The 22,586-nt window shown below is 43.2% G+C and overlaps 3 protein-coding genes across 14 annotated transcripts in view; 2 read left to right on the forward strand and 1 right to left on the reverse strand.

The window, feature by feature from the left end:
- LOC124033995 (hamartin-like) overlaps positions 1–2,727 on the forward strand; it is a 35,058-nt gene extending 32,331 nt beyond the window's left edge. For all 8 annotated transcript variants that reach the window (XM_046346581.1, XM_046346582.1, XM_046346579.1 and 5 more), the window contains one exon: positions 493–2,727. In XM_046346581.1, the coding sequence (XP_046202537.1) occupies positions 493–1,138 (646 nt within the window). In that variant the 3' untranslated portion in view covers positions 1,139–2,727. The remainder of the gene's footprint in view (positions 1–492) is intronic.
- A 2,045-nt stretch (positions 2,728–4,772) lies between these two features.
- On the reverse strand, positions 4,773–6,100 carry spaca9 (sperm acrosome associated 9). Its single transcript, XM_046344917.1, is given in 5 exon segments — positions 4,773–5,260; positions 5,341–5,510; positions 5,572–5,645; positions 5,647–5,825; positions 6,086–6,100. Coding segments are annotated over 5 exon segments (816 nt in total). The 3' UTR covers positions 4,773–4,882.
- The window catches only part of ak8 (adenylate kinase 8), a 70,071-nt gene continuing 53,568 nt past the window's right edge, over positions 6,084–22,586 (forward strand). The window contains exons 1-6 of one of the 5 annotated variants that reach the window (XM_046346585.1): positions 6,084–6,173; positions 6,550–6,654; positions 7,164–7,248; positions 7,678–7,727; positions 16,787–16,897; positions 18,200–18,268. In XM_046346585.1, coding sequence (XP_046202541.1) covers positions 6,099–6,173; positions 6,550–6,654; positions 7,164–7,248; positions 7,678–7,727; positions 16,787–16,897; positions 18,200–18,268 — 495 coding nt within the window. In that variant the 5' untranslated portion in view covers positions 6,084–6,098. Of the gene's footprint in view, positions 6,174–6,549; positions 6,655–6,779; positions 6,854–7,163; positions 7,249–7,677; positions 7,728–16,786; positions 16,898–18,199; positions 18,269–22,586 lie in introns of those variants that run through there. The other 4 variants (XM_046346588.1, XM_046346589.1, XM_046346587.1 and 1 more) reach the window with 4 other exon arrangements.

Raw genomic sequence — 22,586 nt, forward strand, 5'->3', positions numbered from 1 at the left:
GATGGATGTCAGTCCCCATTTCAGAAGCTGCATTCCTTTACCGACAAGTAAAATGCCCATTTAAGTGGGGCTTCAAAACTTATCTCCAGATAAGGTTTTGTTTCTCCATTTAAAAAGCACCCTTGGACAAACAAACATGCTGTAAGCCGAGGTGCTTTCAAGGGTTATATGACTGCGGTAGATATAACTTCATTGCCTGGCCCTAGCGTTTATACATAAGTAACTGGACCATAATTCTGCATTGTGAGTTGACGTCAAAATAATAATCTTGTTTTAACAGAAAACCGTAAATGGCCGTTTTAAACGTCAAGCAAAATGGTAAATTTGTCACAGGATAAGGGAGAGGTTAGCCTGTATATAAATTAAAAGTAGGTACTATGGACTAATCCCAGAGAGATACAGCTCTTGAACAGAATGTTTTGTTTGATGGAGTGAAGCTGAAGACCAATGTAAAAAGATGAACAATAGTGTGTGTGTCTGTGTGTTTGCTAGGCCAAATGGCAGCAGTAGCAGAACTGTGCCAACTGCTCAGGGCAGCTCTGACCGACGCACCCAAGCGTGGCCGCCTGGCAACGGAGGCACTTTACCACCCGGGGGTGGAGCTCAGTCCACTACCTCGGTGACCCTCAACGGCAGTCTGAAACAGCCCCCTCTCCTGTCAGAGATGTCCCCTACCCACCTGGCCGCCTTTCCGCTTTCCCTATCCCCCGCTGGCACCCCCTTCACTGTGGGTACCTACCCCAGTGCCAAGAGCTTCCTGGGAATGCATGCCCGAGAGCTGTTCTGCAACAAAAGCGATAGCCAGTGTGACGGGGATGAGGACACCCAGCTCAGTAGTCTCTCTCACAGCCTGGTCGGCGGTGAGGAGAGCAGCGAGTCGACAGAGAACGTCCAGTCCAGCCCATTTCCTCCTCCTGCCACAGGCACCCCCCCCAATTCTCCTGCTGCTGCTCCTCCATCACAGGGCTCTGCTCAGTCTGCTTTGGCCCAGGAGCCACGCCCGTCAGACAGCCAGCAGCTTAGGGCACACCACGGGCAGGGGGCAAGGCCTCGGGCCAGTGCTGCTGCTGCCGCCCGCCAGAGGAGGAAGGACCTGCGGATCATGGACTACAATGAAACACAGCAGGAGCACATCTGACGACGACGAGAGAGGGAGGGGTGGGGCAACAGCTGCTGATGAGCTGCCACTGTAACAACAGATGTAAGAAGTATCTCTAAATGCAGTGTTATTTTCGCTGTTTCCCCAGTGGATGGGCACATACAGGTTCATACAAAGCTATATTATATAAACAAGAAAAAAAAAACATTTCCCTAAGCAAGGGACAATGAGCAAATTTGGCCTCATAACCAGCCTTTTAATTGATTCTGTCGAAGGGCCACTGCTATATGTATCCATTAGGGGGAGCAAGAGTGAACAAAGTATTCAACAGTGAACTTAACATGGATTCCTTATGGCAAGTCCTATCACACAGAATTGGTCTATTGGGTGTGTAAATCTATATATTGAGGCTATGTCGGTCTGTGTGATGTAAAACGAATAACAGCAACAGGAAAACGAGCAAGAATCTTTTGTTAGATGTTTTAATAAGCTATTTATTTATGGTTTTGGCACACCCCAATCTAGAATGGCCTGAACTTTCTGTAGGGTTCGGAGGGTCCTACTCACAAGTGCAATACTTTTCTCAAATGGATTCATCTTGTTTTTTTGCTGCTTGGTCAAAGGCTTCACAGCCTCAGCTTTTCAGAACACTTTTTGAGTTGTTCCATCACATTTCCCTTCCCAAAACACTGAATGCCTCTTGTTTTAACACATATAGCTCTACAAATAGGTACTAAAGTTATTGCAATAATTAGTTATAATTTAAACCAGCTAAAGAGAGCTTAAAGAGTATCAATTAACAATTTTGTTTTGTTAATTCAATGGGCATGATCCCACCAGCAATAACTCATCTTGCCTAGGTTTAAGCTAAATCTCTAGCCCAGGTCGTGTTCCTGCAGCAGTGAAGGAACGTGCAATAACACCCTAGACCAGAGCTTGTTAATTCTCATACATTCTCTTGAGTTAAATGTGCCACGTGGCATCCATCTTGTTTTTGGGGGTTTATTGATCAAGTTGATGTGGATCACTGCATTATTTTGTCTTAGCTAGAGGCCTGAGAGGACTGTTCTTTTGGATATTCAGTGCCTTGATGGCTGCACACAACTGCCAGAATTCCTGCAGTGGGACTCTGATGGCGCTCTTGATGTCTTGGCATTGAAGCTATGCCAGTTATATGTCCCTCTTCATAGAGGTCCTTCCTCACCCAATGCCTTTAAAGTGAATCGGGTCACATTGTAGTTCTTAACATGGACATATTGTGAGTTTCTGTTGCCATATAGCCAATTGTGATCTAAGGTGACCATCATTATTGTTCCATCCCCTACTCAGGATCAGGGCTTGCAAGCTAGTCAGTTAAGTCGCATATCGATGAAGTCAGTATTACCCATCTCCAGCTGTTATCCTCAAAGCATGGTCTCTGTCCAAGATCCTGGTGTCAATTCAAGTGTCCCCCCCCCCCCCCCCCCACCACATCTTTTGTTATCAAGCATGTAAATCAATGTTAAACACCATCGGGATGAGGAAACTATGGTACAGTGAATCTGACGGTATGTTAAGACAGTTCTGATTACAAATGTTCTGAAAACAAAAAAGGGGGAAAATGAACTGAATATAAATCAATACAAATATTTTGCATTGTCTCTTTTTCTTCAGTTTGCCGAGAGCACACACACATTGCTACATGGTAATTTAACAAGATTTGGTTATGGACGCCGAGATAGTTATTTACCGTCTTATTCTACAATGTCAGTGGGGTTTAGAAATGCCACCGCATTGTTTTGATGGAAATCACTTATGTCTCAAAACGCAAATGGTGTTGACTATTTGTCCAGTTTGTCTGTTGTATGAAACATTGTGTAATATGGTTGCCAAGTTGAGTAATAGTTGATCACAAGTCAAACCAAGAGAAACCAACTTTATTGCAATGCTGATTTATGTAAAATACAGGAAAATCAAATCCAATTTTATTTGTCACATACACATGGTTAGCAGATGTTAATGTGAGTGTAGCGAAATGCTTGTGCTTCTAGTTCTGACAATGCAGTAATAACCAACAAGTAATCTAACTAACAATTCTAAAACTACTGTCTTACACTTGTGTGTATAAGGGGAAAAAGAATATGTACATAAATATATATACATTTACATTTAAGTCATTTAGCAGACGCTCTTATCCAGAGCGACTTACAAATTGGTGCATTCACCTTATGACATCCAGTGGAACAGTCACTTTACAATAGTGCATCTAAATCTTAAGGGGGGGGTTGAGAGGGATTACTTATCCTATCCTAGGTATTCCTTAAAGAGGTGGGGTTTCAGGTGTCTCCGGAAGGTGGTGATTGACTCCGCTGTCCTGGCGTCGTGAGGGAGTTTGTTCCACCATTGGGGGGCCAGAGCAGCGAACAGTTTTGACTGGGCTGAGCGGGAGCTGTACTTCCTCAGTGGTAGGGAGGCGAGCAGGCCAGAGGTGGATGAACGCAGTGCCCTTGTTTGGGTGTAGGGCCTGATCAGAGCCTGGAGGTACTGAGGTGCTGTTCCCCTCACAGCTCCGTAGGCAAGCACCATGGTCTTGTAGCGGATGCGAGCTTCAACTGGAAGCTGCTGCGCCTTCTTCACGATGCTGTCTATGAATGAGTGATGGTACAGAGCGGCATAGGCAAGATGCAGTAGATGGTATCGAGTACAGTATATACATATGAGATGAGTATGTAAACAAAGTGGCATAGTTAAAGTGGCTAGTGATACATGTATTACATAAGGATGCAGTAGCTGATATAGAGTACAGTATATATGTATACATATGAGATGAATAATGTAGGGTATGTAAACATTATTAGGTAGCATTGTTTAAAGTGGCTAGTGATATATTTTACATTTCCCATCAATTCCCATTATTAAAGTGACTGGAGTTGTCAGTGTGTTGGCAGCAGCCACTCAATGTTAGTGGTGGCTGTTTAACAGTCTGATGGCCTTGAGATAGAAGCTGTTTTTCAGTCTCTCGGTCCCAGCTTTGATGCACCTGCACTGACCTCGCCTTCTGGATGATAGCGGGGTGAACAGACAGTGGCTCGGGTGGTTGTTGTCCTTGATGATCTTTATGGCCTTCCTGTAACATCTGATGGTGTAGGTGTCCTGGAGGGCAGGTAGTTTGCCCCCGGTGATGCGTTGTGCAGACCTCACTACCCTCTGGAGAGCCTTACGGTTGTGGGCGGAGCAGTTGCCGTACCAGGCGGTGATACAGCCCGTCAGGATGCTCTCGATTGTGCATCTGTAGAAGTTTGTGAGTGCTTTTGGTGACAAGCCAAATTTCTTCAGCCTCCTGAGGTTGAAGAGGCGCTGCTGCGCCTTCTTCACGATGCTGTCTGTGTGGGTGGACCAATTCAGTTTGTCTGTGATGTGTATGCCGAGGAACTTAACTTGCTACCCTCTCCACTACTGTTCCATCGATGTGGATAGGGGGCTGTTCCCTCTGCTGTTTCCTGAAGTCCACAATAATCTCCTTAGTTTTGTTGACGTTGAGTGTGAGGTTATTTTCCTGACACCACACTCAGAGGGCCCTCGCCTCCTCCCTGTAGGCCGTCTCGTCATTGTTGGTAATCAAGCCTACCACTGTTGTGTCATCCGCAAACTTGATGATTGAGTTGGAGGCGTGCGTGGCCACGCAGTTGTGGGTGAACAGGGAGTACAGGAGAGGGCTCAGAACGCACCCTTGTGGGGCCTCAGTGTTGAGGATCAGCGTGGTGGAGATGTTGTTGCCTACCCTCACCACCTGGGGGCGGCCCGTCAGGAAGGAAAAGGCCTAATCCTGGTGGTGAGGCTAGGAGGTCTCCAGGCTGGCTTGATTGCATGCCACGCGCCTGTTCTCTTAGCTTGGGTCTTCTTAGTGTTATGAGCACCAGTAGCATACCCAGTCGGGCTGAAATACACGTCTCCCACACCAGCCGTCCCACCTCGCTGTCCTGAGGACTCAAGCACATCCACATTAGGATTCCCAGCAGATGTGGTGTCCTGGCCGCAGTAGGTGTAGGAACTGGCCATCCTTTGCAGTAGCTCCAGTGCTAGTGGGATAAGGCTTACTACACCACTGTAGTAGTTCCTGGCCTCGTCACAGCTCAGTCGATTCACTTTATCATGTGGGTAACTACAGACAAAATAAAGGACCTGGGTTAGAAAACAGGCAAAATAGTCCAACCTCACAACTCCAGTTTAAAATGCAACTGTTATTCTGCAACATTTACCACGTCTATTGTCAAACTCGGTCCTTGATGTAACACGAGCCTGCAGTTTGCTGATGTTGTAGCTGAGAAGCCCTTCAGGAGCCTCAGAACAGCCCTCTACTCCTCCACAATTTTCAAGAAGAGGGTGAAAATGTGTAGATCTGTGGCATTAATACAATGGTGCTCCATGTACCCTTGAATGTGTGCAATAAGGGATGGGTATATATATTTTTTTAAAGGACCTGTGAGGAAAACTGTTGAGAGATTGTCTCACCTGCATGACTGTTGCCACTGGTTCTGTCCTATCATGAGCATGCTTGTGTGACCTCTAGGGCTGCTATGAAAAGGACCTGCTGCAGTTTGAAGAGGTTGTGAGTGTGTTTAATGGCCTTCAACCTCTCCCTTGCCAGTTGTGCACACGTCAACAGGAAAATGCCATTTGAGATGGTTAAGTTTACAATATGGAGCTGCAGCACAATACATATACTCTGCTGCTCTGGACAAAGTCTCTAGACAGACAGCTTTGTACCAATGTAAGTACTGGATTTTCGAGACAACTCTGGAAAGGTCCTGATAAATACAATTTACCTGCGGGTCTATGTGCCGAGTCAGTCTAGCAGTATCAATATTTTTTCCTTGGATACAAAGTTACAAATAGCACAGAATGTTGCTAAATGATAGACACTAATGTGTGTAGTACATGATTGACAACGAAGCATTGTGGTCTCAGAATGTTGTCTTGAGAAGTCGAATCACCGAGCGTTCTGACGTTGCTGGGCAACATGACACCAATTACGTTTTCCTTAGCAACGTGTGAATCCGCTTTGGCAAGCGACTTGGATTCATGTTATAAGCGGGTAAGAAAATATTTTACAGTTTTCCCAAAGACAGTTCCAAACTAAGCTATCTACTTAGCCACATTTCATTAGATATTGTACAATAATTGTACAAGTTAATGAGTTTTGTCTAAACGCCATATTTATTACTGAGTCAGAATTTGCTAGTTAGTTAGCATTTTGGTTAGCAAAGAGCAAAAAAAAAACACGTAACGTTAGCTTGTTTACTTCGACTAGCTTGGTCAGTCAATCTCTCAGCCAGGGGGCCTAGAAGTAGGACCAACGGGGTCTCAGAGGGCTTTCAGGGGGTCCCTGAAAAAACAGAGCTAAAAAAGTTGTTTCGTATTCATTTTATGTTACTTGTTACGCAATACCCCACCTTTTCCCCATCAAACAGACTGCAAATCACCTTATTGCAATGGATGAAACGGCAAAACCCCTAAGAATTCCACCTGAAATGGCTATTTATGCAGAGAAGCATGAAATATTTGATTTAGTCCAGGTAAACCTATTTTCTATTTCATTTGACAATAACATTGCAAAAGTTCCCACTAGTTACCCACCACCTCACGAGTCTGGTCTCAGATCTGTTTGCTATCATGTCAATGCCCTGTCATGCCAAAACAGATCTGTAACCTGACTACCGGTTTGACAAGAGGGAGTACAGCTACAACCGGAAGTGACTCTTTGTAGCAGGTTAGGTGAGCATTTCAGCTAACCCTAACCTTTTCCTAACCTTAACCCTAGTCTCCTAACCTGCTGTGTAAATTCTCCTAACCTGCTATGAAAAAATAACTTCTGGTTGTAGCTGTACTCCCTCGAGTCAGAGCCCAGGCTACCTCTGCTCTCCTTTTGCTTCTACTCCCTTCATCCTGACTGATCTGTCATCTTACTCTTTTTCATCAGAGCTGGTGATGAAGACTACTGCTTTCATCCCTTGTTTACATTTTAAGAAAAATACAAATAAAACATGCTCAAATGGTAGAAAGTTATTATGATTTTTTTTTTTAGACATTGGTGACAAATCTTATGGTTGATAAGCCAGAGGATCCCATCCAGTATCTAATTGTTCTTCTCAAAAGGGGGAGTGTTGAGGGTAAGTGCTCTCTGGTCCACATACAGTAGGTATTTCATGATGGTAACAAATTCAGGTTGGACCCTACCCGTTTGGTTCTTAAACGATTTCCGTAATGAATACACCTGTGATGTGCATACTGATTTCGTGTAGTGTTGTTATTCTACCACTAGGTGACACTATATGAGAAGTTTGAGCCAATAGCTGTGTTTACATTGGCAGCCCAATTCTGATATTTTTCCCAATAATTGGTCAATTGACCAATCACATCAGCTCTTTTTCGGAGCTGATCCAATTGTTCAAAAAATATCAGAATTAGGCAGCGTTTACACAGGTACCGATGAGGCGCCTGGCGTTCACATCCCACATGTCAATATCATGTCTTTTCGTTGAAGATTGTTTCCTGAAACTAAATTGTGGTCGTAATACATGTTTATTTTATTTTTGCAGTACCCAGAGTGATGTTGTTAGGTCCACCTGCATCAGGGAAAAGAACTGTTGTGAGTAGATGTTTGTTCTCAACTGATTTTAAATCCTACAGTATTAGGATGAATTGAGATGTCATGAAAATTGATGGAATTGATAAGACAGTAGCTGTGCTACTCCACACCTTGGTTTACACCGGATGAAAGGGAAGCTCCAAAATGCTAAGCCATAAGGTTCCCAACACAGGCCCACCAAATGAATGACAGAAGTACACCAAAATACAAAAAAAGCTTTTATTTGGAATGTAACACTAATGAACAATGGTAAACTGCTCATATTTGATCAGGGCTATCTTTTTACATGACAACTTTGTTTCAGTACTAAAAACGAAGAGCAAAGAACAGGCTGGCATTTCACTTCTAAAGAGAAGGATGATATGACAAAAAAAAATGAATACATTTGACCATTGACAAAATTCAAGCTTGCAAATGTTAAGAAAAATTTGAAAATAAGTTCTTTACAGATATGAGTCCCAAGATATCGCTAATGTCCTTTACCCTATATATATATATATATATATATATATATATATATATATATATATATATATATAGTGCATTTGGTAAGTATTGAGACAGACCCCTTCCCTTTTTCCACATTGTGTTACATTACAGCCTTATTCTAAAATTGATTAAATTATTTTTCCCTTAAATCTACACACAATTCCCAATAATGACAAAGCAAAAAATGTTTTTTATAAATGTTTGCTAATGTATTACAAATTTAAAAACAGATACCTTATTTGCATAAGTTTTCAGAACCTTTGCTATGAGACTCGAAATTGAACTCAGGTGCATCCTGTTTCCATTGATCATCATCCTTGAGATGTTTCTACAACTTCATTGGAGTCCACCTGTGGTAAATGCAATTGATTGGACATGATGACACGGCAGGGATGGTCCCACAGTTGACAGAGCAAAAACCAAGCCATGAGGTCGAAATAGTTGTCCGTAGAGCTCCGAGACAGGATTGTGCCAAGGCACAGACTTGGGGAAGGGTACCAAACATTTCTGCAGCATTTAAGATCCCCAAGAACATAATGGCCTCCATCATTCTCAAATGGAAGAAGTTTGGAACCACCAAGACTCTTCCTAGAGATGGCTGCCTGGGCAAACTGAGCAATAGGGGGAGAAGGGCCTTAGTCAGGGAGGTGACCAAGAACCCGACGATCACTCTGACAGAGCTTCATAGTTTCTCTGTGGAGATCGGAGAGCCTTCCAGAAGGACAACCATCTCTGCAGCACTCCACCAATCAGGCCTTTATGGTAGAGTGGCCAGATGGAAGCCGACGCTTGAGAGGATCTGCAGAGAAGAATGGGAGAAACTCCCCAAATACAGGTGCCAAGCTTGTAACAATCATACCCAAGAAGACTGTAATCGCTGTCAAAGGTGCTTCAACAAAGTACTGAGTAAAAGGGTCTAAATTCTTATGTAATTGTCATATTTTGCGGTACTATTTAATGAAGCTGCCAGTTGAGGAATTGTGAGGCGTCTGTTTCTCAAACTAGACACTCCAATGTACTTGTCCTCTTGCTCAGTTGTGTACCTTGGCCTCCCACTCCTTTCTATTCTGGTTAGAGCCAGTTTGTGCTGTTCGGTGACTGGTGTAGTACACAGCGTTATACGAGATCTTCAGTTTCTTGGCAATTTCTCGCATGGAATAGCCTTAATTTCTCAGAACAAGAATAGACTGACGAGTTTCAGAAGTAATTTTTTTTCTGGCCATTTTGTACCTGTAATCAAACCCACAAATGCTGATGCTCCAGATGCTCAACTAGTCTAAAGAAGCCCAGTTTTATTGCTTCTTTAATCAGAACAACAGTTTTCCTCTGTGCTAACATAATTGCAAAAGGGTTTTCTAATGATCAAGTAGCCTTTTAAAATTATAAATTTGGATTAGCTTAGACAACACAGTTACACATGGAATAAACAAGCGTACAATCAATAACAATAGAAAAAAAATAGTCTATATACAGTGTGTGCAAATGGCGTGAGGAGGTAAAGGCAATAAATAGGCCATAGTAGCAAGTAATTGCAATTTAGCAAATTAACACTGGAGTGATACATGTGCAGATGATGATGTGTAAGTAAAAATACTGGTGTGCAAAAGAGCAGAAACGTAAATAAAAACAATATGGGGATGACGTAGGTAGGTTACATAATTTTACAAAGTAACTAGCTAGCTACAGTTAATAGGTAAATTAGCTAGCTAATAATTGTAGCTAGCTAACGTCATATCTGTCATTGACTTGGTACTCCCCTTCATAGTTGTCTATGTAGCTTCCTATATATACATCTTGAACCCCTTTTCATTCTTGCTAGCTGGAGTCTCGGAGGCTGATTTAACAATTTGATGTACATCATTAATATTAATTTGAGGCAAGTCCGGAAGACACCTAGTAAAAAACTTCGACATAGTTTTAGTAACGTTATATCGTCGACAACAACTAGACTGACCGGAAATTGCCAAACCGATAGGAAGTGTGTTTAGAACGTTCGATCATTGAATGTGCATAAGGGCTATTGGGCTACATTGGTCATTGTCCCTATACCCATCAAACAACGCCAAGCTGTATATTTATCAATAGCAATTAGACATGCAAAGGCAAGTAGCCTAATGACATTAAGAATCACAGATACAACTAAAATATCCATTGAAGTAAAAAGCAAAGGCCTAAACTACATTACGTATCTTTTTTTTGTCAAACAACTAGTAGGCTTACATGCGGAAAAACCAAGGAATAAATCATTCTTGCACGGCGGCCAGGGCCATAACCTGTTTGGGCGCATGAACCGCTAGCACGACACATATGACAACATCCGGTGAAATTACAGAACGCGAAATTCAAAATACAAAAATTGTAATATTAAACATTCATGAAAATACAAGTGTCATACATCATTTAAAAGCTTAACTTCTTGTTAATCCAGCCGAGTTGTCTGATTTCAAAAAGGCATTACGGCGAAAGCATACCATGCGATTATCTGAGGACAGTGCCCCACATCTAAATACTTTTTCAACCAGCACAGGCATCACCAAATTGCAAATAGCGATTAAATAAATCACTTACCTTTTGAATATCTTCCTCTGTTTGCAATCCCAAGGGTCCCAGCTACACAATGAATGGTCGTTTGTTTGATAAAGTTCTTCTTTATATCCAAAAAAGTCTGTTTAGTTGGCGCCAATGATCTCAGTAATCCACTTGTTCAACATTCATACAAACTCATCCAAAAGGTTACCGGTAAAGTTCATCCAAATAAGTCAAACAATGTTTCTAATTAATCCTCAGGTACTCTAATATCTAAATAAACAATAATATTTAAGACAGGGAATAGTATTTCAATAGGGAAGATGAATAACGAAGAGTGCGCACCTCATTCTCACGCCAACAAGACTACTTTTCTCATGAGAGAGACCTTGGAAAAACTACAACTACTTGCTAATTTTTCAAAAGCTTGGAACCCTATCTGAAAACTTGACATTGAGTGGAAGCCATAGGAACTGCAATCTGGGTCCTATTTATTTGTATTTCCCATAGGCTAGCATTGAAATGGCCAGTGACCTTCAAAAAAAATCTGGATCGATTTCCCTCGGTTTTTCGCCTGCTATATCAGTTCTGTTATACTCACAGCAATTATTTTAAATGTTTTATAAACTTCTGAGTGTTTTCTATGCTACCAAGTATATGCATATCCTAGCCCTTCTGGGCCTGAGTAACATGCAGTTCATTTTGGTCACGTCAGTCATCTGAAATTCCAAACAATAACCAGTATGCTAATGAAGATAAAGTTTGTAGCTTACCATTTAGAAGAGTTGCAGCCTATTTGATGCTGTCTTGAACCTCATGAGAGGTTTCTTATTCCATTCTCCTTCCTGGCTAAATGTACTTGTCAGGTCCCTCTCAATTGCCAGCTGGACAATCTGAGCTTTTCATTGATGTAACATTTACATTTACATTTACATTTTAAGTCATTTAGCAGACGCTCTTATCCAGAGCGACTTACAAATTGGTGCATTCACCTTATGACATCCAGTGGGACAGCCACTTAACAATAGTGCATCTAAAACTTAGGGGGGGTGGGGTGAGAGGGATTACTTAACCTATCCTAGGTATTCCTTAAAGAGGTGGGGTTTCAGGTGTCTCCGGAAGGTGGTGATTGACTCCGCTGTCCTGGCGTCGTGAGGGAGTTTGTTCCACCATTGGGGGCCAGGGCAGCGAACAGTTTTGACTGGGCTGAGCGGGAGCTGTACTTCCTCAGTGGTAGGGAGGCAGCAGGCCAGAGGTGGATGAACGCAGTGCCCTTGTTTGGGTGTAGGGCCTGATCAGAGCCTGGAGGTACTGAGGTGCCGTTCCCCTCACAGCTCCGTAGGCAAGCACCATGGTCTTGTAGCGGATTTCAACTGGAAGCCAGTGGAGAGAACGGAGGAGCGGGGTGACGTGAGAGAACTTGGGAAGGTTGAACACCAGACGGGCTGCGGCGTTCTGGATGAGTTGAAGGGGTTTAATGGCACAGGCAGGGAGCCCAGCCAAGAGCGAGTTGCAGTAATCCAGACGGGAGATGACAAGTGCCTGGATTAGGACCTGCGCCGCTTCCTGTGTGAGGCAGGGTCGTACTCTGCGGATGTTGTAGAGCATGAACCTTTGCCTTGATGTTAGTTGAAACGACAGGGTGTTGTCCAGGATCACACCAAGGTTCTTGGCGCTCTGGGAGGAGGACACAGTGGAGTTGTCAACCGTGATGGCGAGATCATGGAACGGGCAGTCCTTCCCCGGGAGGAAGAGCAGCTCCGTCTTGCCGAGGTTCAGCTTGAGGTGGTGATCCGTCATCCACACTGATATGTCTGCCAGACATGCAGAGATGCGATTAGCCACCTGGTCATCAGAAGGGGGAAAGGAGAAGATTAATTGTGTGTCGTCTGCATAGCAATGATAAGAGAGACCATGTGAGGTTATGACAGAGCCAAGTGACTTGGTGTATAGCGAGAATAGGAGAGGGCCAAGAACAGAGCCCTGGGGGACACCAGTGGTGAGAGCGCGTGGTGAGGAGACAGATTCTCGCCACGCCACCTGGTTGTCAGGTAGGACGCAATCCAAGCGTGGGCCGCGCCGGAGATGCCCAACTCGGAGAGGGTGGAGAGGAGGATCTGATGGTTCACAGTATCGAAGGCAGCCGATAGATCTAGAAGGATGAGAGCAGAGGAGAGAGAGTTAGCTTTAGCAGTGCGGAGCGCCTCCGTGATACAGAGGAGAGCAGTCTCAGTTGAATGACTAGTCTTGAAACCTGACTGATTTGGATCAAGAAGGTCATTCAGAGAGAGATAGCGGGAGAGCTGGCCAAGGACGGCACGTTCAAGAGTTTTGGAGAGAAAAGAAAGAAGGGATACTGGTCTGTAATTGTTGACATCGGAGGGATCGAGTGTAGGTTTTTTCAGAAGGGGTGCAACTCTCGCTCTCTTGAAGACGGAAGGGACGTAGCCAACGGTCAGGGATGAGTTGATGAGCGAATGAGGTAAGGGAGAAGGTCTCCGGAAATGGTCTGGAGAAGAGAGGAGGGGATAGGGTCAAGCGGGCAGGTTGTTGGGCGGCCGGCCGTCACAAGACGCGAGATTTCATCTGGAGAGAGAGGGGAGAAAGAGGTCAGAGCATAGGGTAGGGCAGTGTGAGCAGAACCAGCGGTGTCGTTTGAAGCAAACGAGGATCGGATGTCGTCCTTCTTTTCAAAATGGTTGACGATCTGCAGAGAGGGAGGAGGGGGGAGGGGCGGAGGATTCAGGAGGGAGGAGAAGGTGGCAAAGAGCTTCCTAGGGTTAGAGGCAGAAGCTTGGAATTTAGCGTGGTAGAAAGTGGCTTTAGCAGCAGAGACAGAGGAGGAAAATGTAGAGAGGAGGGAGTGAAAGGATGCCAGGTCCGCAGGGAGGCGAGTTTTCCTCCATTTCCGCTCGGCTGCCCGGAGCCCTGTTCTGTGAGCTCGCAATGAGTCATCGAGCCACGGAGCGGGAGGGGAGGACCGAGCCGGCCTGGAGGATAGGGGACATAGAGAGTCAAGGGATGCAGAGAGGGAGGAGAGGAGGGTTGAGGAGGCAGAATCGGGAGATAGGTGGGAGAAGGTTTGAGCGGAGGGAAGAGATGATAGGATGGAAGAGGAGAGAGTAGCGGGGGAGAGAGAGCGAAGGTTGGGACGGCGCGATACCATCCGAGTAGGGGCAGTGTGGGAGGTGTTGGATGAGAGCGAGAGGGAAAAGGATACAAGGCAGTGGTCGGAGACTTGGAGGGGAGTTGCAATGAGGTTAGTGGAAGAACAGCATCTAGTAAAGATGAGGTCGAGCGTATTGCCTGCCTTGTGAGTAGGGGGAAGGTGAGAGGGTGAGGTCAAAAGAGGAGAGGAGTGGAAAGAAGGAGGCAGAGAGGAAAGAGTCAAAGGTAGACGTGGGGAGGTTAAAGTCGCCCAGAACTGTGAGAGGTGAGCCGTCCTCAGGAAAGGAGCTTATCAAGGCATCAAGCTCATTGATGAACTCTCCGAGGGAACCTGGAGGGCGATAAATGATAAGGATGTTAAGCTTGAAAGGGCTAGTGACTGTGACAGCATGGAATTCAAAGGAGGCGATAGACAGATGGGTAAGGGGAGAAAGAGAGAATGACCACTTGGGAGAGATGAGGATCCCGGTGCCACCACCCCGCTGACCAGACGCTCTCGGGGTGTGCGAGAACACGTGGGCGGACGAAGAGAGAGCAGTAGGAGTAGCAGTGTTGTCTGTGGTGATCCATGTTTCCGTCAGGGCCAAGAAGTCGAGGGACTGGAGGGAGGCATGGGCTGAGATGAACTCTGCCTTGTTGACCGCAGATTGGCAGTTCCAGAGGCTACCGGAGACCTGGAACTCCACGTGGGTCGTGCACCACCAGAGTAGGGTGGCTGAGGAGCGTTTGTATGGTCTGTGCAGAGAGGAGAGAACAGGGATAAACCGACACATAGTTGACAGGCTACAGAAGAGGCTACGCTAATGCAAAGGAGATTGGAATGACAAGTGGACTACACGTCTCGAATGTTCAGAAAGTTAAGCTACGTAGCAAGAATCTTATTGACTAAAATTATTAAATGATACAGTACTGCTGAAGTAGGCCAGCTGGCAGTGGGTGCGTTGTTGACACTACACTAATCAAGTCGTTCCGTTGAGTGTAATAGTTTCTGCAGTGTTGCTATTCGGGGGCTAGCAGGCTAGCTAGCAGTGTTGTTTACGTTACGTTGCGTTAAAAGAACGACAATAGATGGCTAGCGAACCTAGAAAATCGCTCTAGACTACACAATTATCTTTGATACAAAGACGGCTATGTAGCTAGCTAAGTAGCTAGCTACGATCAAACAAATCAAACCGTTGTACTGTAATGAAAATGAAGTGAAAATGTGATACTACCTGTGAATGCGACCGGGTAGTTGAGTTCTATACAGAAGACGTTGGCTAGCGTTGGCTAGCTGTTGGCTAGCTAGCAGAGTCACCTACGTTAAGGACGACAAATAGCTGGCTAGCTAACCTCGGTAAATTAAGATAATCACTCTAAGACTACACACTCTAAACCTAAACAACACAATTATCTTGGATACGATGATACGATGATACGAAGACAGCAAAGACAGCTATGTAGCTAGCTGACACTAAACTAATCAAGTCGTTCAGTTGAGTGTAACAGTTTCTCCAGTGCAGCTAATCAGTGGACGTTGCTCTCTGTTCAGAGTCTGTGTTCACTGAATATGTTATTCAGGGTGGAGAACACATTTTGACTTGTACAATTTATCACCTGTGCAATAAATGCAAAAAATAACCACCTTCACTATCAGTACTGCAAGATCCCTCAACTGATGAACAACACTTTCTGCAGGCTGCAGGGCATGCATTACTATTTATTTCTCAGTTGCTCACTCCCTTTGCTATGAAGCCCCTAAATAAGATCTGGTGCAACCTTCAGAAGTCACATAATTAGTTAGAGTGCACACACGTGGACTTTATTTAAGTGTCACATGATCTCAGTGTGTATATGTATATATATATATATATATATATATATATATATACCTGTTCCGAAAGGCCCCAGAGTCTGCAACACCGCTAAGCAAGGGGCACCACCAAGCAAGCGGCACCATGAAGACCAAGGAGCTCTTCAAACAGGTCAGGGACAAAGTTGTGGAGAGGTACAGATCAGGGTTGGGTTATAAAAAAATATCAGAAACTTTGAACATCCCACAAAGCACCATTAAATCCATTATTAAAAAATGGAAAGAATATGGCACCACAACAAAACTGCCAAGAGAGGGCCGCACACCAAAACTCACAGACCAGGCAATGAGGGCATTAATCAGAGAGGCAACAAAGAAACCAAAGAAGGATCTGCAAAGCAGTTTTGGTGTTTTGGTTTTGCCTTGAAGAATGGGCAAAAATCCCAGTGGCAATATGTGCCAAGCTTTTTAAGACATACCCCAAGATACTTGTAGCTGTAATTGCTACAAAAGGTGGCTCTACAAAGTATTGACTTTGGGTAGGGAGTTGAATAGTTATGCACGCTCAAGTTTTCTGTTTTTTTTGTGTTATTTCTTGTTTGTTTCACAATAAAAAATATTTTGGATCTTCAAAGTGGTAGGCATGTTGTGTATATCAGATGATACAACCCCCCCAAAAAATCTATTTTAATTCCAGGTTGTAAGGCAACAAAATAGGAAAGATACCAAGGGGGTGAATACTTTCGCAAGCCACTGTATGTACAGTATTCCCCAAGGTTTACATATTTTCTTTTTACACGTCACCGCACAGCAGATCATGCTGCACTTGCCTGGGTCTGTGCTGTGCTGTGATGTGCACACAAAAAAGACTGCATCTGTACCAGGTTTGGTTGTCCGGATATTTATGCTACTCAGTGTATCATACAGTAGAAGCGTGTAGCACACCTAATTTTCCTAGAGAGTAGCACAACTATCTCAACAGGTGGTAAATTCAACATGGATGGCAAAGTTATATAAATAGCCTCTATGAACTGATAGCCTATTTGTCCTTTCATTTTGAAGCCATTTCTTTTTGTCCCCACAGGCCAGGAAGTTGTGTGAACACACTCAAGTGATCCATATTACAGACAGCAACATTCTGAAGGAAGACACTGACCTAACAAAGAAGGCACTACAATACAAAGCCAAGCAACAGGTACAGTTCAGGTGATTTTATTGTGTCTGTGAAGAACTAGAGACACTATCCTTATTTCTGAATTATCATTCCTTTAAAAAAAAGTGGAATAGAAAATTATTAGATAGAAATAACACTACCATGATCTTACTTCGTATGGAATATGGGATTGAAGTATGACAAGTATTTTTGATATATTTCCTGTGCTTCTGAAGAGGTGAGAAAAAGAGTAGCTGGCAACATTGTTCGACTTATGTGGATGCAAATATCTCAGCACATTAGAAAATAAGTTAGATAGGAGAATGGGGAGGAAGAATTCACAGGGCCTGCAAAAGTATGTCCTCGTGGTATTATTATTTTAATTATCCTTTCCCCTCCAGTCTTTCAAGGTCCTTCCCTTGACTATGAACTGCCCCTTAAAAGGCCTATTTGGGTGATAATATTTAATAGCCATGGTGGAGAGAAAGATGAAAGGTAATAAGTGTCTCTGAATCAGGGCCCGTATTCATAAAGCACCTCAGGGTAGGATCTAGGATCAGACCATACTTGTCCATATAATACTATTCATTATGATCGAAGACGCTTGATACATACTCCATGTCTTTCGTAGAGGTAAAACTGCTTTTAATTGTTTTAATATATGTATTTACTAGAGTAGTACTGAAGTCATTATCTGCTAATGGAAGTGGGAGATGGTTGAAAACTTGTATCTGTCGAGCAGGAGATTTCAAATATACTCTCCTCTTGAAGCTGTGCAAGCATTCTCACACTTTTGGCTGCTGGCGCTTCTCTCTCGGTGACACTTCAAAGAGTATGTGCAGACACTGCATGCTGTGTGGCAGAAACTAATTGACTTGAGGGCATTTTGGGAAAATGCTCGGTGAGGCGGTCCATGTTAATTTGTCGAAATTGTTAGTTTTGTCATATAATGGTCATATTTTGGCTTCACAATGGGAGCCCTGTGGAAAAAAATGTGCTGTTGTGGGGGCCTTGAAGAAGAATAGTGGAGCGGTGTTATTAGAAGTGCCCGGGACTATTTCTGGTCACAGTCCAACCCTGCCGTGTCTCATAGCATACCCTGCTAGCTCAGATCAGAGCCAATATTTACTCCCCACAAAGGCCCATTGGTGTTGCCACAACACATCTAGCATAAGAGAAATCTGTCTAGAGGAAGACCAATCAGAGATACAGTAGTTGTTCCTGTGCCGTTTGCGATGTGTCCTGGATTCACTCTGAGGCAGAGGGCAACTTGGGTCCCTTTTGAAGTGAGTATTGGAATGACAATCAAGAGATTAAAAGGTTTTGTTGGATTTGTTTTTTTAGGACATCCCAGGTGATCTTTGGATCAAGTTGATTCAGCAACGGCTGTCGAAAATAGACTGTGTCCGACGGGTAAGCGTGCACATACGCACGAAGGCATGCACCCACGCATGCATGTGCACACACACATTACATTTGTAGCTCTTTATTGAAAGTAAAGGTAGGCCATAGTTTGACATTGGAGATATGCATGTAACCGCCAAAATAATGGAAACACTTGAGTAAATAAGGGATACAAAGTATATTGAAAGCAGGCGTTTCCACACAGATGTGGTTCCTGAGTTAATTAAGCAATTAACATCCCATCATGCTTAGGGTCATGTATAAAAATGCCCTGTTGCCCATTTATTTTGGCTAACATAACATGATCTCATTGACTTTGAAATAGGGGTCTCAAAGGAGCATAGGGGTTTAAAGGGTTTGTTTGTGTGTCTCAGTCACCAGATCTCAACCCAGTTGAGCACTTATGGGAGATTCTGGAGCGGCGCGTGAGACCATGTTTTCCACCGCCTTCAACAAAACACCAAATTATTGAATTTCTTATGGAAGAATGATGTTGCATCCCTCCAATAGAGTTACACATACTTGTAGAATTTATGCTACGGTGCATTGAAGCTGTACTGGCGGTTTGTGGTGGCCCAATGCCCTATTAACCTCTTGCTACCTGGCACGCAGGCGTCCCATCTAGAGCTCTGGAAATACAAATGCGCTACGCTAAATGCTAATAGTATTAGTTAAAACTCAAACGTTCATTAAAATACACATGCAGGGTATTGAATTAAAGCTACACACGTTGTGAATCCAGGCAACAAGTCAGATTTTTAAAATGCTTTTCGGCGAAAGCATGAGAAGCTATTATCTGATAGCATGTAACACCCCAAAAGACCCGCAGGGGACGTAAACAAAATAATTAGCATAGTCGTCGCTACACAAACTGCACAAATAAAATATAAAATATTCATTACCTTTGACCATCTTCTTTGTTGGCACTCGTAGATATCCCATAATCACTATTGGGTCTTTTTTTCGATTAAATCGGTCCATATATAGCCTAGATATCGATCTATGAAGACTGTGTGATAAACAGAAAAAAATAGCGTTTCATAACGTTACGTCATTTTTTTAAATTCAAAAAGTCGACGATAAACTTTCACAAAACACTTCGAAATACTTTTGTAATGCAAATGTAGGTATTAGTACACGTTAATAAGCGATAAAATTCATCAGGAGGCGATGTAAATTCTATAGCTGTCCATCTCTAAAAAATGTCTGGAGAGAGCTCGACCAAAACATCCGGTCGGAGACCGGAGGGAATCGATTCCCTTGATTCGGTTTGACCAAGAATCAAAGCTGAATCAAATGACAAGACTCTAGACATCGTGTGGAAGCTGTAGGCACTGAAACCTCGGCCTCATGTAATTCGGTTCACTTTGAACAATTCCTGGAAGTAGCGCAAGGATATTTATTTCCATTTTCAGTGATCAGATTTTTTTGCACTTTTCGATGAAACGCACGTTCTGTTATAGTCACAGCCGTGATTTAACCAGTTTTATAAACGTTAGAGTGTTTTCTATCCACACATACTAATCATATGCATATACTATATTCCTGGCCTGAGTAGCAGGGCGCTGAAATGTTGCGCGATTTTTAACAGAATGTTCGAAAAAGTAGAGGGTCGACTGAAGAGGTTAAGACACTTTGGGCACAAACGTCAGTTCAATGTCTAGTTATGATTTACATTTGGTTAAGTTGTCAACTAAAGTGAATTCAATGTGAAATCAACCCAGAAAATTCACATAATTGGATTTAGGTTAAAAGTCCAGGAGAAAAAAAATACGCAATGCCCTTACTTTAATGACTTTTTGAAAATCCAATTAGCTTTCCACGTTGATTCAATGTCATCACATACTGCTGATTTTTGGGATTGAAATGACGTGAAAAAAACAAGTTTTTGTCCAGTTGGTTTATGTTGGTGTTTCCTTTATTTTGGTAGTTACATACATGAAGGGAACATTTTGACATTTGCCGTATGGTTGATGAGAAACTCCATATTGCAAATGTACGGTCCCATACTAGACACCCGCAAATGTTCCTAAAATTCCCGGACGGCAGCGGGCTGTGCATGGGGGCCAGATCTTCCGGGAAGTCATCGAACGAAGTCTCTCTGACATTCATTTTCCGTTTTATAATTTTGGTCATTTTTCTGCTGTCCCGGTAAATCCCACCAAAGGGCGAATGGAATCATATTGCAAATGTACAAAACATCACCAATCACGACGTGGCTTTTTCTCCTAAACGGAAAATACTTCAAAGACGAAACTTGGTGAGCATAGGTTTGGCATAATGGGCAGTTGGCCCCGAACAAGATGGTGTCGAGGCTTCAACGCTTTTTGAGTTATGGCCGTTATTCTGGGATTAAAGGTCAAAAACTAAAATAGAGCGCAAATTTGACCGCTTCACGTCAAAGTACATGAACCTACGGTGTCAGAAAAAAAAGAACCAGTCATTTATCATAATTTAAGAGAAACATTTCAGCGCCCTGCTACTCATGCCAGGAATATAGTATATGCATATGATTAGTATGTGTATAGAAAACACTGACGTTTATAAAACTGGTTAAATCACGGCTGTGACTATAACAGAACGTGCGTTTCATCGAAAAGCGCAGGAAAATCTGATCACTGAAAATGGGAAAATATATCCATTCGCCACTTTTCTCACGGGACTGTGAGCTCTATGATGTACACAGCCTTTCGTGAAGGGGACCAGAGTACCATGTCTGGCCTAAGGTTGGTAGAAGCAATCTCAGGTGGAAAAATGAATTGCTGGCCAATATCGTCAAACATCTTCAAATCCCGGGCCATGGCTAGGTGTCCAGTTTCTGGCTTTGTAGGAGGATCCTTGGGCCTTTTCTGTCCCTCCCGGATGAATGTTGTTGTGTGGACGGGATTGCTTGTTTTTGGAGGTAATGAATTGGTTGTACTTGGTCTCAAGTGCTGCAGCCAGGCTCTTGAGGACCTGATTGTAACTATGTGTTTTATGTTTTTATTATGGTTTGAACAGAAGGCGCTGGGCCTGCTCTGAATTTTGGGCCTGCTCTGAAATATGTGATAGTTGGCTTCTAAACAGGTTGGAAAAAGTGGGTGTGGTGTTAGTTTTTGTATCAGTTTGGTGTCAGAATGATATCTAATTTACTGATGGACTGTGACTTGCTGGCTTACTTTTGTCCATTTGCAATATGTTTAAACAGTGAAGTACCATCACCAAAATGACATTCTGAAATCAACACCAACGAGCGATGGAGAGGAACCAGAATCACTGCCCGGTCATCCCGAGTTCATCGGCCCAGTCAATTTTGCATTTCTGCAGTATTTTTGAGCATGTCAAATTCGTGATGGTAAATGCCCATTGAAACATATTGCAAATGGACAGCCGTGCACCTGGTGATTGGAACGGGTTACCAGGAGCACATTTTTCAAATGTTTTCTAACCTCTTATGGTATAGGAGACTGTTGCGTCCCACTTGGAGAAAAAAAACAGGGAAAATGCAGCGCGGCAAATTAAAAAAATGATATAAAAATCTAACTTTCATTAACCTCTTCAACCTATGGGGGCGCTATGTCATTATTGGATTTTTAAAAACGTGCCCGTTTTAAGCGCAATATTTTGTCACGATAAGATGCTCGACTATGCATATAATTGGCAGCTTTGGAAAGAAAACACTCTGACGTTTACAAAACTGCAAAGATATTATCTGTGAGTGCCCCAGAACTGATGCAACAGGCGAAACCAAGATGAGACTTCAAACAGGAAATGAGCAGGATTTTTGACTCTGTTTTTCATTGTCCGCTTATATGGTTGTGAAAGCGCCACGAATTAGCCTGCCCTTTCTATCGTTTCTCCAAGTTGTGTGCAGCATTGTGATGTATTTGTAGGCATATCATTGGAAGATTGGCCATAAGAGACTACATTTACCAGGGGACCGCCCGGTGTCCTTTGTTGAAATTGTTGCGTAATCTCCAAGCTGCTCGCATGCATTCATCCATGTGATTGAGACAGAGAGGAGACTTCCAGGAATGATATATCATGAAGAGATATGTGAAAAACACCTTGAGGATTGATTCTAAACAACGTTTACCATGTTTCAGTCGATATTATGGAGTTAATGTGGAAGAAAGTTTGGCATTTGGATGAATGAATTTGTTTTTTTTTTGGTAGCCAAACATGACGCAGAAAACAGACCGATTTCTCTTGCACAAATAATCTTTCAGGAAAACTGAACATTTGCTATCTAACCGAGTCTCCTCATTGAAAACATCCGAAGTTCTTCAAAGGTAAATGATTTATTGAATGTTTTTGCTGGTTTTTGTGAAAATGTTGCATGCTAATG

This window comes from Oncorhynchus gorbuscha, linkage group LG04 (assembly GCF_021184085.1).
Source record: "Oncorhynchus gorbuscha isolate QuinsamMale2020 ecotype Even-year linkage group LG04, OgorEven_v1.0, whole genome shotgun sequence".
In the NCBI taxonomy this organism is placed as follows: domain Eukaryota; kingdom Metazoa; phylum Chordata; class Actinopteri; order Salmoniformes; family Salmonidae; genus Oncorhynchus; species Oncorhynchus gorbuscha.